Raw genomic sequence first — 16,033 nt, forward strand, 5'->3', positions numbered from 1 at the left:
ATGGTGGGGAGGTGGTGGTGGTGATGGTGGTGGTGATGGTGGGGAGGTGGTGATGGTGGGGAGGTGGTGATGGTGGGGAGATGGTGGTGGTGATGGTGGGGAGGTGGTGATGGTGGGGAGGTGGTGGTGGTGATGGTGGGGAGGTGGTGATGGTGGGGAGGTGGTGATGGTGGTGGTGATGGTGGGGAGGTGGTGATGGTGGTGGTGATGGTGGGGAGGTGGTGATGGTGGTGGTGATGGTGGGGAAATGGTGATGGTGGTGGTGGTGGTGATGGTGGGGAGGTGGTGATGGTGGTGGTGACGGTGGTGGTGATGGTGGGGAGGTGGTGATGGTGGTGGTGATGGTGGGGAGGTGGTGATGGTGGGGAGGTGGTGATGGTGGGGAGGTGGTGATGGTGGTGGTGATGGTGGTGGTGATGGTGGGGAGGTGGTGATGGTGGTGGTGATGGTGGGGAGGTGGTAGATGGTGGTGGTGATGGTGGGGAGGTGGTGATGGTGGGGAGGTGGTGATGGTGGTGGTGATGGTGGGGAGGTGGTGATGGTGGTGGTGATGGTGGGGAGGTGGTGATGGTGGTGGTGGTGGTGATGGTGGGGAGGTGGTGATGGTGGAGGTGATGGTGATGGTGGTGGAGGTGGTGATGGTGATAGTGGAGGTGATGGTGGTGGTGATGGTGGTGGTGATGGTGGGGAGGTGGTGGTGGTGATGGTGAGGAGGTGGTGATGGTGGTGGTGATGGTGGGGAGGTGGTGATGGTGGGGAGGTGGTGGTGATGGTGGGGAGGTGGTGATGGTGGTGGTGATGGTGGGGAGGTGGTGATGGTGGTGATGGTGGGGAGGTGGTGATGGTGGTGGTGACGGTGGTGGTGATGGTGGGGAGGTGGTGATGGTGGTGGTGATGGTGGTGGTGATGGTGGGGAGGTGGTGATGGTGGGGAGTTGGTGATGGTGGGGAGGTGGTGATGGTGGTGGTGATGGTGGTGGTGATGGTGGTGGTGATGGTGGTGGTGATGGTGGGGAGGTGGTGGTGGTGGTGGTGATGGTGGGGAGGTGGTGATGGTGGTGGTGACGGTGGTGGTGGGGAGGTGGTGATGGTGGTGGTGATGGTGGTGGTGATGGTGGGGAGGTGGTGATGGTGGGGAGTTGGTGATGGTGGGGAGTTGGTGATGGTGGGGAGGTGGTGATGGTGGTGGTGGTGGTGATGGTGGGGAGGTGGTGATGGTGGTGGTGATGGTGGGGAGGTGGTGATGGTGGTGGGGAGGTGGTGATGGTGGGGAGGTGGTGGTGGTGATGGTGGTGGTGATGGTGGGGAGGTAGTGATGGTGGGGAGGTGGTGATGGTGGTGGTGATGGTGGGGAGGTGGTGATGGTGGTGGTGATGGTGGGGAGGTGGTGATGGTGGTGGTGATGGTGGGGAGGTGGTGATGGTGGTGGTGATGGTGGGGAGGTGGTGATGGTGGTGGTGGTGGTGATGGTGGGGAGGTGGTGATGGTGGGGAGTTGGTGATGGTGGGGAGGTGGTGATGGTGGTGGTGATGGTGGTGGTGATGGTGGGGAGGTGGTGATGGTGGTGGTGATGGTGGTGGTGATGGTGGGGAGGTGGTGATGGTGGGGAGTTGGTGATGGTGGGGAGGTGGTGATGGTGGTGGTGATGGTGGTGGTGATGGTGGTGGTGATGGTGGTGGTGATGGTGGGGAGGTGGTGATGGTGGTGGTGATGGTGGGGAGGTGGTGATGGTGGTGGTGATGGTGGGGAGGTGGTGATGGTGGGGAGGTGGTGGTGGTGATGGTGGTGGTGATGGTGGGGAGGTGGTGATGGTGGGGAGGTGGTGATGGTGGTGGTGATGGTGGGGAGGTGGTGATGGTGGTGGTGATGGTGGGGAGGTGGTGATGGTGGTGGTGATGGTGGGGAGGTGGTGATGGTGGTGGTGATGGTGGTGGGGGAGGTGGTGATGGTGGTGGTGATGGTGGGGAGGTGGTGATGGTGGTGGTGATGGTGGGGAGGTGGTGATGGTGGTGGTGACGGTGGTGGTGATGGTGGGGAGGTGGTGATGGTGGTGGTGATGGTGGGGAGGTGGTGATGGTGGGGAGGTGGTGGTGGTGATGGTGATGGTGGGGAGGTGGTGATGGTGGTGGTGATGGTGGTGGTGGTGGTGGTGATGGTGGGGAGGTGGTGATGGTGGTGGTGATGGTGGGGAGGTGGTGATGGTGGTGGTGATGGTGGGGAGGTGGTGATGGTGGGGGAGGTGGTGGTGGTGATGGTGGTGGTGATGGTGGGGAGGTGGTGATGGGTGGTGGTGATGGTGGTGGGGGAGGTGGTGATGGTGGTGGTGATGGTGGGGAGGTGGTGATGGTGGTGGTGATGGTGGGGAGGTGGTGATGGTGGGGAGGTGGTGATGGTGGTGGTGGTGGTGATGGTGGGGAGGTGGTGATGGTGGTGGTGGTGATGGTGGTGGTGATGGTGGGGAGGTGGTGATGGTGGTGGTGTGATGATGGTGGGAGGTGGTGATGGTGGTGGTGATGGTGGGGAGGTGGTGATGGTGGGGAGGTGGTGATGGTGGTGGTGATGGTGGGGAGGTGGTGATGGTGATGGTGGGGAGGTGGGGAGGTGGTGATGGTGGTGGTGATGGTGGGGGAGGTGGGTGATGGTGGGGAGGTGGTGATGGTGGTGGTGATGGTGGTGGTGATGGTGGGGAGGTGGTGATGGTGGGGAGGTGGTGATGGTGGTGGTGATGATGGAGGTGATGATGGTGGTGGTGATCGTGGAGATGGAGGTGATGGTGGTGGTGATGGTGGTGTGATGGTGGAGATGATGGAGATGGTGGTGATGATGGAGGTGATGGTGGTGGTGATGGAGGTGGTGATGGAGGTGATGGTGGTGATGATGGTGGTGGTGGGTGGTGATGGAGGTGATGGTGGTGATGATGGTGGTGGTGGTGGTGATGGAGGTGATGGTGGTGGTGATGGAGGTGATGGTGATGGTGGTGATGATGGTGGTGATGGTGGTAGTGGTGGTGATGGAGGTGATGATGGTGGTGATGGAGGTGATGGTGGTGTGGTGATGATGGTGGTGATGGTGGTAGTGGTGGTGATGGAGGTGGTGATGGTGGTGGTGGTGATGGTGGCGATGGTGATGATAGTGGTGATAATGATGATGGTGGTGTGTGATGGTGGTGATGATGGTGGTGATGATGGTGGTGATGATGGTGGTGATAGTGGTGATGATGGTGGTGATGGTGGTGATGGTGATGATGATGTGGTGGTGATGGTGGTGATGGTGGGGAGGTGGTGATGGTGGTGGTGGTGATGGTGGTGGTGATGGTGGGGAGGTGGTGATGGTGGTGGTGATGGTGGTGGGTGATGGTGGGGAGGGTGGTGATGGTGGTGGTGATGGTGGGGAGGTGGTGATGGTGGGGGAGGTGGTGATGGTGGTGGTGGTGGTGGGGGAGGTGGTGTGGTGATGGTGGGGAGGTGGTGATGGTGGGGGAGGTGGGTGATGGTGGTGGTGATGGTGGGGAGGTGGTGTGGTGGGGAGGTGGGTGATGGTGGTGGTGATGGTGGTGGTGATGGTGGGGAGGTGGTGATGGTGGGGAGGTGGTGATGGTGGGTGGTGATGGTGGTGGTGATGGTGGGGAGGTGGTGATGGTGGGGAGGTGGTGTTGGTGGTGGTGATGATGGAGGTGATGATGGTGGTGGTGATCGTGGAGATGGAGGTGATGGTGGTGGTGATGGTGGTGTGATGGTGGAGATGATGGAGATGGTGGTGATGATGGAGGTGATGGTGGTGGTGATGGAGGGTGGTGATGGAGGTGATGGTGGTGATGATGGTGGTGGTGATGGGAGGTGATGGTGGTGATGATGGTGGTGGGTGGTGGTGATGGAGGTGATGGTGGTGGTGATGGAGGTGATGGTGATGGTGGTGTTGATGGTGGTGATGGTGGTAGTGGTGGTGATGGAGGTGATGATGGTGGTGATGGAGGTGATGGTGGTGGTGGTGATGATGGTGGTGATGGTGGTAGTGGTGGTGATGGAGGTGGTGATGGGTGGTGGTGGTGATGGTGGCGATGGTGATGATAGTGGTGATAATGATGATGGTGGTGATGATGATGGTGATAGTGGTGATGGTGATGATGATGATGGTGGTGATGGTGATAGTGGGGAGGTGGTGATGGTGGTGATGGAGATGGTGGTGATCGTGGAGATGGAGGTGATGGTAGTGGTGATGGTGGTGGTGATGGTGGTGATGGTGATGATGATGATGGTGATGATGATGGTGGTGATAGTGGTGATGATGGTGGTGATGATGATGGTGGTGATCGTGGAGATGGAGGTGATGGTGGTGGTGATGGTGGTGATGGTGGTGATGGAGATGGTGGTGATGGTGGTGATGGTGGTGGTGATGGTGGTGGTGATGGTGGTGATGGTGGTGATGGTGGTGATGGTGGTGGTGATGGTGGTGGTGATGGTGGTGATGGTGGTGGTGGTGGTGGTGATGGTGGTGGTGGTGATGGTGGTGATGGTGGTGGTGGTGATGATGGTGGTGATGATGGTGGTGATGGTGGTGATGGTGGTGATGGTGGTGGTGATGGTGGGGCGGAGGGCGATTGGGTTGGGTGACAACCAGTGTCACACCCACACAGGTACAGCCACCAAGGGGGTGTTGCAGGGCAAGCAGCTCCACAGGCGGACAGAAACACAGGCGGACAGAAACACAGGCGGACAGAGACCACAGGCGGACAGAAACACGGGCGGACGGAGACCACAGGCGGACAGATACCACAGGCGGACAGAAACACAGGCGGACAGAAACACGGGCGGACAGAGACCACAGGCGGACAGAAACACGGGCGGACAGAGACCACAGGCGGACAGAAACACGGGCGGACGGAGACCACAGGCGGACAGATACCACAGGCGGACAGAAACACAGGCGGACAGAAACACGGGCGGACAGAGACCACAGGCGGACAGAAACACGGGCGGACAGAGACCACAGGCGGACGGAGACCACAGGCGGACAGAAACACAGGCGGACAGAAACACGGGCGGACAGAGACCACAGGCGGACAGAGACCACAGGCGGACAGAGAACAAAGTCAAAAAACACAGGCGGACAGAGGCCACGATCAGACAAAAACAGGCGGACAAAACCCACAGTCGGACAATAAAAACAGACAAAGAAAGACAGGCGGATAGAGCCCACGGTCAGACAAAAACACAGACGGACAAAAAGCACAGTCACCGTGCTCACCACCACACTCACTCACCACACTCACCACACTCACCACCACACTCACCACCACACTCACTCACTCACCACCACACTCACCACCACACTCACCACTCACTCACCACCACACTCACCACCACTCACCACTCACTCACCACCACACTCACCACCACACTCACCACCACACTCACCACCACACTCACCACCACACTCACCACCACTCACCACCACAATCACCACTCACTCACCACCACACTCACCACCACACTCACCACCACTCACCACCACACTCACCACTCACTCACCACCACACTCACCACCACATTCACCACTCACTCACCACCACACTCACCACCACTCACCACTCACTCACCACCACACTCACCACCACACTCACCACCACTCACCACCACACTCACTCACCACACTCACCACCGCACTCACCACCACACTCACCACCACACTCACCACCACTCACCACTCACTCACCACCACACTCACTCACCACACTCACCACCGCACTCACCACCACACTCACCACCACACTCACCACACTCACTCACCACCACACTCACCACCACACTCACCACCACACCCCAGAGACGGAGTGACAGGAGTTGTTGGGTGGTGATTGTCGCACTCGGATTTTTTATTATTGCAGAGTCCAGGGCTGGGAGCTAAGCACACTCACCACACTCACCACTCACTCACCACCACACTCACCACACTCACCACTCACTCACCACACACTCACCACCACACTCACCACACTCACCACTCACTCACCACACACTCACCACACTAACTCACCACACTAACTCACCACACTCACCACACTAACTAACCACTCACCACACACCACACTCACCACACTAACTCACCACACACTCACCACACACTCACCACACACCCGCACGCTGCAGACGCGTCATCGGGTTCATGGAATCTACGGAACGGATTTGACCGGAGCGGAATATACGGAGCGGATTCTTTGTCAGGAGCGGACTGAGGGAGCGGAGATGGAATCTACGGAGCGGATTGGACGGAGCCGACTCTACGGAGCGGATTCTTTGTCAGGAGCGGGGATTTGACTGTGCAGAGCGGAATCCGCGGAATGGAATCGACGGTACGGATTCCGGAGCGGAAATCTACGGAGCGGAGCGGAAATCTACGGAGCGGAGCGGACATCTAGGGGAGCGGATATCTATGGAGTGGAATCTACGGAATGGAGCGGAAATCTACGGAATGGAGCGGAAATCTACGGAGCGGAGCGGATATCTACGGAGCGGAAATCTAAGGAGTGGAATCTACGGAATGGAGCGGAAATCTACGGAGCGGAGCGGACATCTAGGGGAGCGGAAATCTAAGGAGTGGAATCTACGGAATGGAGCGGAAATCTACGGAATGGAGCGGAAATCTACGGAGCGGAGCGGACATCTAGGGGAGCGGAAATCTAAGGAGTGGAATCTACGGAATGGAGATGTCTACGGAGCGGAGCGGACATCTAGGGGAGCGGAATATACGGAGTGGAATCTACGGAATCGAGCGGAAATCTGCGGAATGGAGATGTCTACGGAGAGGAGAGGACATCTAGGGGAGCAGAAATCTGCGGAATGGACTCTGCGGAATGGAATCTGCGGAATGGAGCGGAAATCTACGGACCAGAATTTACGGAGCGGAAATCTGCGGAGCGGAGCGCGAGTTTGATCCCAGGCTGTGGAATTGGTCTCCCTGGAGGCTTCTCACCCCCTGGGTGTCTGTGGGCCTCTGTGAGCAGCACTTGCCCCTACAGCCCTGCTGGAGGCTACCTGGGGGAGCTTTGTCTGTGTGTGTGTGCATCATAGGTGGTGCTACGCGCCACTAGCAGCACTTGCCCCTGCAGCCCTGCTAGAGGCTACCTGGGGGAGCTTTGACTGTGTGTGTGATCAGACGGCTTCATACACACGTGTACACACCCTGCCACGGGGTCACCACGGGGTCACCACGAGGTCACCACGGGGTCACCACGTGATCACCACGGGGTCACCACGGGGTCACCACTAGCTCACCACGTGATCACCACGACGTCACCACGGGGTCACCACGTGATCACCACGAGGTCACCACGGGGTCACCACGAGGTCACCACGGGGTCACCACTAGCTCACCACGGGGTCGTCACGTGATCACCACGGGGTCACCACGGGGTCACCACTAGCTCACCACGGGGTCACCACGGGGTCACCACGAGGTCACCACGTGATCACCACGAGGTCACCATGGGGTCACCACTAGCTCACCACGGGGTCGTCACGTGATCACCACGTGCTCACCCCCCACCACCACGTGACCCCCCACCCCCCCCCCACCTCAAAACTCTCTCTCCTCCTGCCAAGCCCCGCCCCAAACCCCCCCACCACCACCACCACCGACAACGCAACCCACGCAACCCACGCAACCGCCGCAACCCACGCAACCCACGCAACCGGTTGCGAGTTGCAGCACGGCCCTGGGGGCGTCTTCAAAGAGGGCGGCGCGATCCTGTCGCTGTCCCCGCTTGACCCAGTGGCCGTAGAGACGGAAAGCCGCGGCGTCCACACAGCGTCTCAGCGCCAGGAGCGCGTGGGGGGCGCCCAGGAACAACGCCGAGGGCGTCACGGGGAGGGGGGGAGGAGGGGAGCGGATACGCAGGGCGGCCAGGATGGCGAGGGACACCGCCTGGGGGGGGTGAGAGAGACACGGGGAGAGACACGGGGAGAGACACGGGGTGAGACACGGGGAGAGACACGGGGAGAGAGACACGGGGAGAGAGAGTCACGTGGTGAGAGAGACACGGAGACACGGGGAGGGGGGGAGGAGGGTAGCGGATACGCAGGGCGGCCAGGATGGCGAGGGACACCGCCTGGGGGGGGTGAGAGAGACACGGGGAGAGACACGGGGTGAGAGACACAGGGAGAGAGACACTGAGAAGGAGACACGGGGAGAGACAAAGGGAGAGAGACACTGAGAAGGAGACACGGGGAGAGACACGGGGAGAGACACGGGGAGAGACACGGGGAGAGACACGGGGAGAGACACGGGGTGAGAGAGAGACAGGGTGAGAGAGACATGGGGTGAGAGAGAGACAGGGTGAGAGAGACATGGGGTGAGAGAGAGACACGGGGAGGGAGAGACAGGGGGTGAGAGAGAGACACGGGGAGGGAGAGACACAGGGTGAGACACGGGGTGAGAGAGACGGAGTGAGAGAGACGGGGTGAGAGAGAGACAGGGTGAGGCACGGGGAGGGAGACACAGGGAGAGAGACACTGAGAAGGAGACACGGAGAGAGACACGGGGAGAGACACGGGGAGAGACACGGGGAGAGACACGGAGTGAGAGACACAGGGAGAGAGACACAGGGAGAGAGAGTCACGTGGTGAGAGAGACACGGAGACACGGGGAGGGGGGGCGGGCGGGGAGCGGATACGCAGAGAGGCCAGGATGGCGAGGGACACCGCCTGGGGGGGGGTGGGGGGGGGGTGGGGGGGGCACGGGGTGAGAGAGAGACACAGAAACACACAGAGACACACACACAGAGACACACAGAGACACAGAGAGAGACACACACAGAGACACACACACACAGAGACACACACACACAGAGACACACAGAGACACACACACAGAGACACACACACAGAGACACACACACACAGAGACACACACACACAGAGACACACAGAGACACACACAGAGACACACACAGAGACACACACACAGAGACACACACACACAGAGACACACACACACAGAGACACACACACACAGAGACACACACACAGAGACACACACACAGAGACACACACACATAGACACACACACAGAGACACACACACATAGACACACACACACAGAGACACACAGATACACACACACAGAGACACACACACAGAGACACACACACACAAAGACACACAGAGACACACACAGAGACACACACAGAGACACACAGAGACACACACACACCACGCACCCTGAATCTGCGTAGTGGGGACAGCCCAGGCCTCTGCTCGCGTGAGTAGCTCTGGAAGAACGGGTGAGCCAGCGACACACACAGAGACACACACAGACACAGAGACACACAGAGACACACACACAGAGACACAGAGACACACAGAGACACACACACAGAGACACACACAGACACAGAGACACACAGAGACACACACAGAGACACAGAGACACACAGAGACACACACACAGAGACACACAGAGACACACACAGAGACACACACAGAGACACAGAGATACACAGAGACACACACACAGAGACACACAGAGACACACACAGACACACACACAGAGACACACACACAGAGACACACACAGAGACACACACAGACACACACACACAGAGACACACAGAGACACACACACAGACACAGAGAGACACACACAGAGACACACACAGAGACACACAGAGACACACAGAGACACACAGAGACACCACCCACCCTGAATCTGCGTAGTGGGGACAGCCCAGGCCTCTGCTCGCGTGAGTAGCTCTGGAAGAACGGATGAGCCAGCGCCTGAGCAGCTGTGAGGCGCTGCAGCGGGTCCACACACAGCATCCTACTAATCTACACAACATCAACAACATCAACATCATCAACAACATCAACAACAACATCATCATCATCACTACCATCACTACCATCACTACCATCACTACCATCATCATGGAGACAGGTCCACACACAGCATCCTGCAAATCTACACAACATCAACAACATCAACAACATCAACATCAACAACATCAACAACATCAACAACATCAACATTAACATCAACAACATCATCAACAACATCAACATCATCATCAACATCATCATCATCAACACTAGCAGGTCCACACACAGCATCCTGCAAATCTACACAACATCAACAACATCAACATCAACAACATCATCATCAACATCAACAACATCAACAACAACATCAACAACATCAACAACAACATCAACAACATCAACAACATCAACAACATCAACATCATCATCATCACTACCATCACTACCATCACTACCATCACTACCATCATCATGGAGACAGGTCCACACACAGCATCCTGCAAATCTACACAACATCAACATCAACAACATCAACAACATCAACAACATCAACAACATCAACAACATCAACAACAACATCATCATCAACAACATCAACATCAACATCAACAACATCAACAACATCAACAACATCAACATCAACATCAACAACATCAACAACATCAACAACATCAACAACATCAACAACAACATCAACAACATCATCATCAACATCATCATCAACATCACTACCAGGTCCACACACAGCATCCTGCAAATCTACAATCACATCGACACCATCATCATCATCACTACCATCACTACCATCACCATCACTACCATCATCATCACTACCATCATCATCACTACCATCACCATCACTACCATCACCATCACTACCATCACTACCATCATCATCATCACTACCATCATCATCATCATCACTACCATCATCATCACTACCATCATCATCATCACTACCATCACTACCATCACCATCACTACCATCATCATCATCACTACCATCATCATCACTACCATCACCATCACTACCATCACTACCATCATCATCATCACTACCATCATCATCACTACCATCATCATCACTACCATCACCATCACTACCATCACTACCATCATCATCACTACCATCATCATCATCACTACCATCATCATCATCACTACCATCACCATCACTACCATCACTACCATCACCATCACTACCATCATCATCACTACCATCATCATCACTACCATCATCATCATCACTACCATCATCATCATCATCACTACCATCACTACCATCACTACCATCATCATCATCATCACTACCATCACCATCACTACCATCATCATCACTACCATCACCATCACTACCATCATCATCACTACCATCATCATCACTACCATCATCATCATCACTACCATCATCATCATCACTACCATCATCATCATCACTACCATCATCATCATCACTACCATCATCATCATCACTACCATCATCATCATCACTACCATCATCATCATCATCACTACCATCATCATCATCATCACTACCATCATCATCATCATCACTACCATCATCATCATCATCATCACTACCATCATCATCATCATCATCACTACCATCATCATCATCATCACTAACATCATCATCATCATCACTAACATCATCATCATCATCATCACTACCATCATCATCATCACTACCATCATCATCATCATCATCACTACCATCATCATCATCATCACTACCATCATCATCATCATCACTACCATCATCATCATCACTACCATCATCATCATCACTATCATCATCATCATCACTACCATCATCATCATCACTACCATCATCATCATCATCACTACCATCATCATCATCATCACTACCATCATCATCATCATCATCACTACCATCATCATCACTACCATCATCATCATCATCACTACCATCATCATCATCACTACCATCATCATCATCATCATCACTACCATCATCATCATCATCACTACCATCATCATCATCATCACTACCATCATCATCATCATCACTACCATCATCATCATAACTACCATCATCATCATCACTACCATCATCATCATCACTACCATCATCATCATCACTACCATCATCATCATCATCACTACCATCATCATCATCATCACTATCATCATCACTACCATCATCATCATCACTACCATCATCATCATCATCACTACCATCATCATCATCACTACCATCATCATCATCACTACCATCATCATCATCACTACCATCATCATCATCATCACTACCATCACTACCATCACTACCATCATCATCATCACTACCATCAACACCATCATCACTACCATCACTACCATCACTACCATCATCATCATCACTACCATCATCATCATCATCACTACCATCATCATCATCATCACTACCATCATCATCATCACTACCATCATCATCATCACTACCATCATCATCATCACTACCATCATCATCATCACTACCATCATCATCATCATCACTACCATCATCATCATCATCACTACCATCATCATCATCATCACTACCATCATCATCATCATCACTACCATCATCATCATCACTACCATCATCATCATCACTACCATCATCATCATCATCACTACCATCATCATCATCACTACCATCATCATCATCACTACCATCACTACCATCATCATCATCACTACCATCATCATCATCACTACCATCATCATCATCACTACCATCATCATCATCACTACCATCATCATCATCATCACTACCATCATCATCATCATCACTACCATCATCATCATCATCATCACTACCATCATCATCATCATCACTACCATCATCATCATCACTACCATCACTACCATCATCATCATCACTACCATCATCATCATCACTACCATCATCATCATCACTACCATCATCATCATCACTACCATCATCATCATCATCACTACCATCATCATCATCATCACTACCATCATCATCATCACTACCATCATCATCATCACTACCATCATCATCATCACTACCATCATCATCATCACTACCATCACTACCATCATCATCATCATCACTACCATCATCATCATCACTACCATCATCATCATCACTACCATCATCATCATCACTACCATCATCATCATAACTACCATCATCATCATCACTACCATCATCATCATCACTACCATCATCATCATCACTACCATCATCATCATCATCACTACCATCATCATCATCACTACCATCATCATCATCACTACCATCATCATCATCATCACTATCATCATCATCATCATCACTACCATCATCATCATCATCACTACCATCATCATCATCATCACTACCATCATCATCATCATCACTACCATCATCATCATCATCATCACTAACATCATCATCATCATCACTAACATCATCATCATCATCATCACTACCATCACTACCATCATCATCATCATCACTACCATCATCATCATCATCACTACCATCATCATCATCATCATCACTAACATCATCATCATCATCACTAACATCATCATCATCATCATCACTACCATCATCATCATCACTACCATCATCATCATCATCACTACCATCATCATCATCATCACTACCATCATCATCATCATCACTACCATCATCATCATCACTACCATCATCATCATCACTACCATCATCATCATCATCACTACCATCATCATCATCATCACTACCATCATCATCATCATCACTACCATCATCATCATCACTACCATCATCATCATCACTACCATCATCATCATCACTACCATCATCATCATCATCACTACCATCATCATCATCACTACCATCATCATCATCATCACTACCATCATCATCATCATCACTACCATCATCATCATCACTACCATCATCATCATCATCACTACCATCATCATCATCATCACTACCATCATCATCATCATCACTACCATCATCATCATCACTACCATCATCATCATCACTACCATCATCATCATCACTACCATCATCATCATCACTACCATCATCATCATCATCACTACCATCATCATCATCATCACTACCATCATCATCATCACTACCATCATCATCATCACTACCATCATCATCATCACTACCATCATCATGGAGACAGGTCCACACACAGCATCCTGCAAATCTACAATCACACATCAACACCATCACCATCACTACCATCACCATCAACACCATCAACACCATCAACATCATCACCATCACTACCATCACTACCATCACCACCACCGAGGCATGGGTCTGTGGTGTGTGTCACTGTGTGTGTCACTGTGTGTGTGTGTCACTGTGTGTGTGTGTCACTGTGTGTGTGTGTGTCACTGTGTGTGTGTGTCACTGTGTGTGTGTGTGTCACTGTGTGTGTGTGTCACTGTGTGTGTGTGTCACTGTGTGTGTGTGTCACTGTGTGTGTGTGTGTCACTGTGTGTGTGTGTGTCACTGTGTGTGTGTGTGTCACTGTGTGTGTGTGTGTCACTGTGTGTGTGTGTCACTGTGTGTGTGTGTGTCACTGTGTGTGTGTGTGTCACTGTGTGTGTGTGTGTCACTGTGTGTGTGTCACTGTGTGTGTCACTGTGTGTGTGTGTGTGTCACTGTGTGTGTGTGTGTGTCACTGTGTGTGTGTGTGTCACTGTGTGTGTCACTGTGTGTGTGTGTGTGTGTCACTGTGTGTGTCTCTGTGTCACTGTGTGTGTCTCTGTGTCACTGTGTGTGTGTGTCACTGTGTGTGTCACTGTGTGTGTCACTGTGTGTGTGTGTGTGTCACTGCCTGGGTATTTTGTACCATCGGGCACCCCACCCCCACAACTCCCAATCGGTGATGGGGCAGTTGTGGAGAGAGTGGAGAGTTTCCCATACCTGGGCAGTGTGCTCATGACCGGCTCCGGTTTGACAGCAGAGGTCTCACTCCGAATCAGTCGAGCGGCAATATCTTTTCATCGGTTGCGTAACGCTGTGTGGAAGCTACCTGGTCTGTCGCTCCGCACGAAGCTTCAGGTCTTCTCGGCCACGGTCATTCCCTCCCTTCTCTACGCTTGCGAAACGTGGACCCCCCTAGTGAAGCATCTTCGCCGGTTGGAAACATTTAGGCTGGCCTGCCTACGATCCATCCTGGGTTTAACCAGGCTGGATTGTGTGAGGAGCTCACAAGTCCTTGAAAGATCTGGGCAAAGTCCCATCAGTGAGCTCCTCCGGCAGGCAAGGCTGCGTTGGCTGGGTCATGTAGCCCGCATGCCCAGCCACCGCATGCCTAAGCAGCTTTTGTTCGGCCGGATCGAGGGGGCTAAACGGGCGCGGCACGGGCTAGAGAAGAGATGGAGTGATGTGGTACAGGAGGACGTGGAGCTGAGTGGACTTGCCGATGACTGGTACCAGCGGTGTCAAGATCGGCCTCAGTGGAGGAGGCTCGTGAAGGACGCTACTGGGCAGTTGGAGGCAGTCGCCCTCCAACAACAACGGAGGGCGGAGGAGCGACGCTCACAACAACGAGCGGAGCGCCGGGTGGCTAAAGCACAGCAAGTTGGCACAGTAGGGGGCACAGGTGGTGCATCAGCCAGTCATCTCGGTCATCTCGGTCAGTCGACCCGTGGCACCTGCTGGGTCTACCCCGTGACCTCCTGCCAGCGGGCGTTCGACACTTCACGTGGCCTCAGGGTGCACATGGCCTGGCACAAGCGTCGTGGTGACGTCACCGCCACTTAGTGGCGAATGGCGGTTGTTGTTGTTGTTGTTGTGTGTGTGTCACTGTGTGTCACTGTGTGTCACTGTGTGTGTGTGTCACTGTGTGTGTGTGTCACTGTGTGTCACTGTGTGTGTCACTGTGTGTGTGTGTGTCACTGTGTGTCACTGTGTGTGTGTGTCACTGTGTGTCACTGTGTGTCACTGTGTGTGTGTGTCACTGTGTGTGTGTGTCACTGTGTGTCACTGTGTGTGTCACTGTGTGTGTGTCACTGTGTGTCACTGTGTGTCACTGTGTGTCACTGTGTCACTGTGTGTCACTGTGTGTCACTGTGTGTGTGTGTCTCTGTGTGTCTCTGTGTGTCACTGTGTGTCTCACCAAGTCCTTGACGCAGGAGGTCTTGTCGTCCCAGGTGGGCGAGCTCATCTGGTAGCGACCCTCCATGATGAGTGTGTCACTGTGTGTGTGTGTCACTGTGTGTGTGTGTGTCACTGTGTGTGTCACTGTGTGTGTGTGTGTCTCT

The 16,033-nt window shown here is 53.3% G+C and overlaps 1 protein-coding gene across 1 annotated transcript in view; it reads right to left on the reverse strand.

Annotated features, from left to right (window-relative positions):
* Positions 1 to 7,571: 7,571 nt before the first annotated feature.
* The window catches only part of LOC144952979 (phosphorylase b kinase gamma catalytic chain, liver/testis isoform-like), a 36,075-nt gene continuing 27,613 nt past the window's right edge, over positions 7,572 to 16,033 (reverse strand). Inside the window, exons 8-9 of the mRNA XM_078883461.1 lie at positions 9,695 to 9,820; positions 7,572 to 7,919 (exon numbers count right to left, since the gene is read on the reverse strand). Of these exons, the coding sequence (XP_078739587.1) occupies positions 7,572 to 7,919; positions 9,695 to 9,820 (474 nt within the window). The remainder of the gene's footprint in view (positions 7,920 to 9,694; positions 9,821 to 16,033) is intronic.

Source organism: Lampetra fluviatilis, chromosome 71 (genome assembly GCF_964198595.1).
Source record: "Lampetra fluviatilis chromosome 71, kcLamFluv1.1, whole genome shotgun sequence".
In the NCBI taxonomy this organism is placed as follows: Eukaryota; Metazoa; Chordata; class Hyperoartia; order Petromyzontiformes; family Petromyzontidae; genus Lampetra; species Lampetra fluviatilis.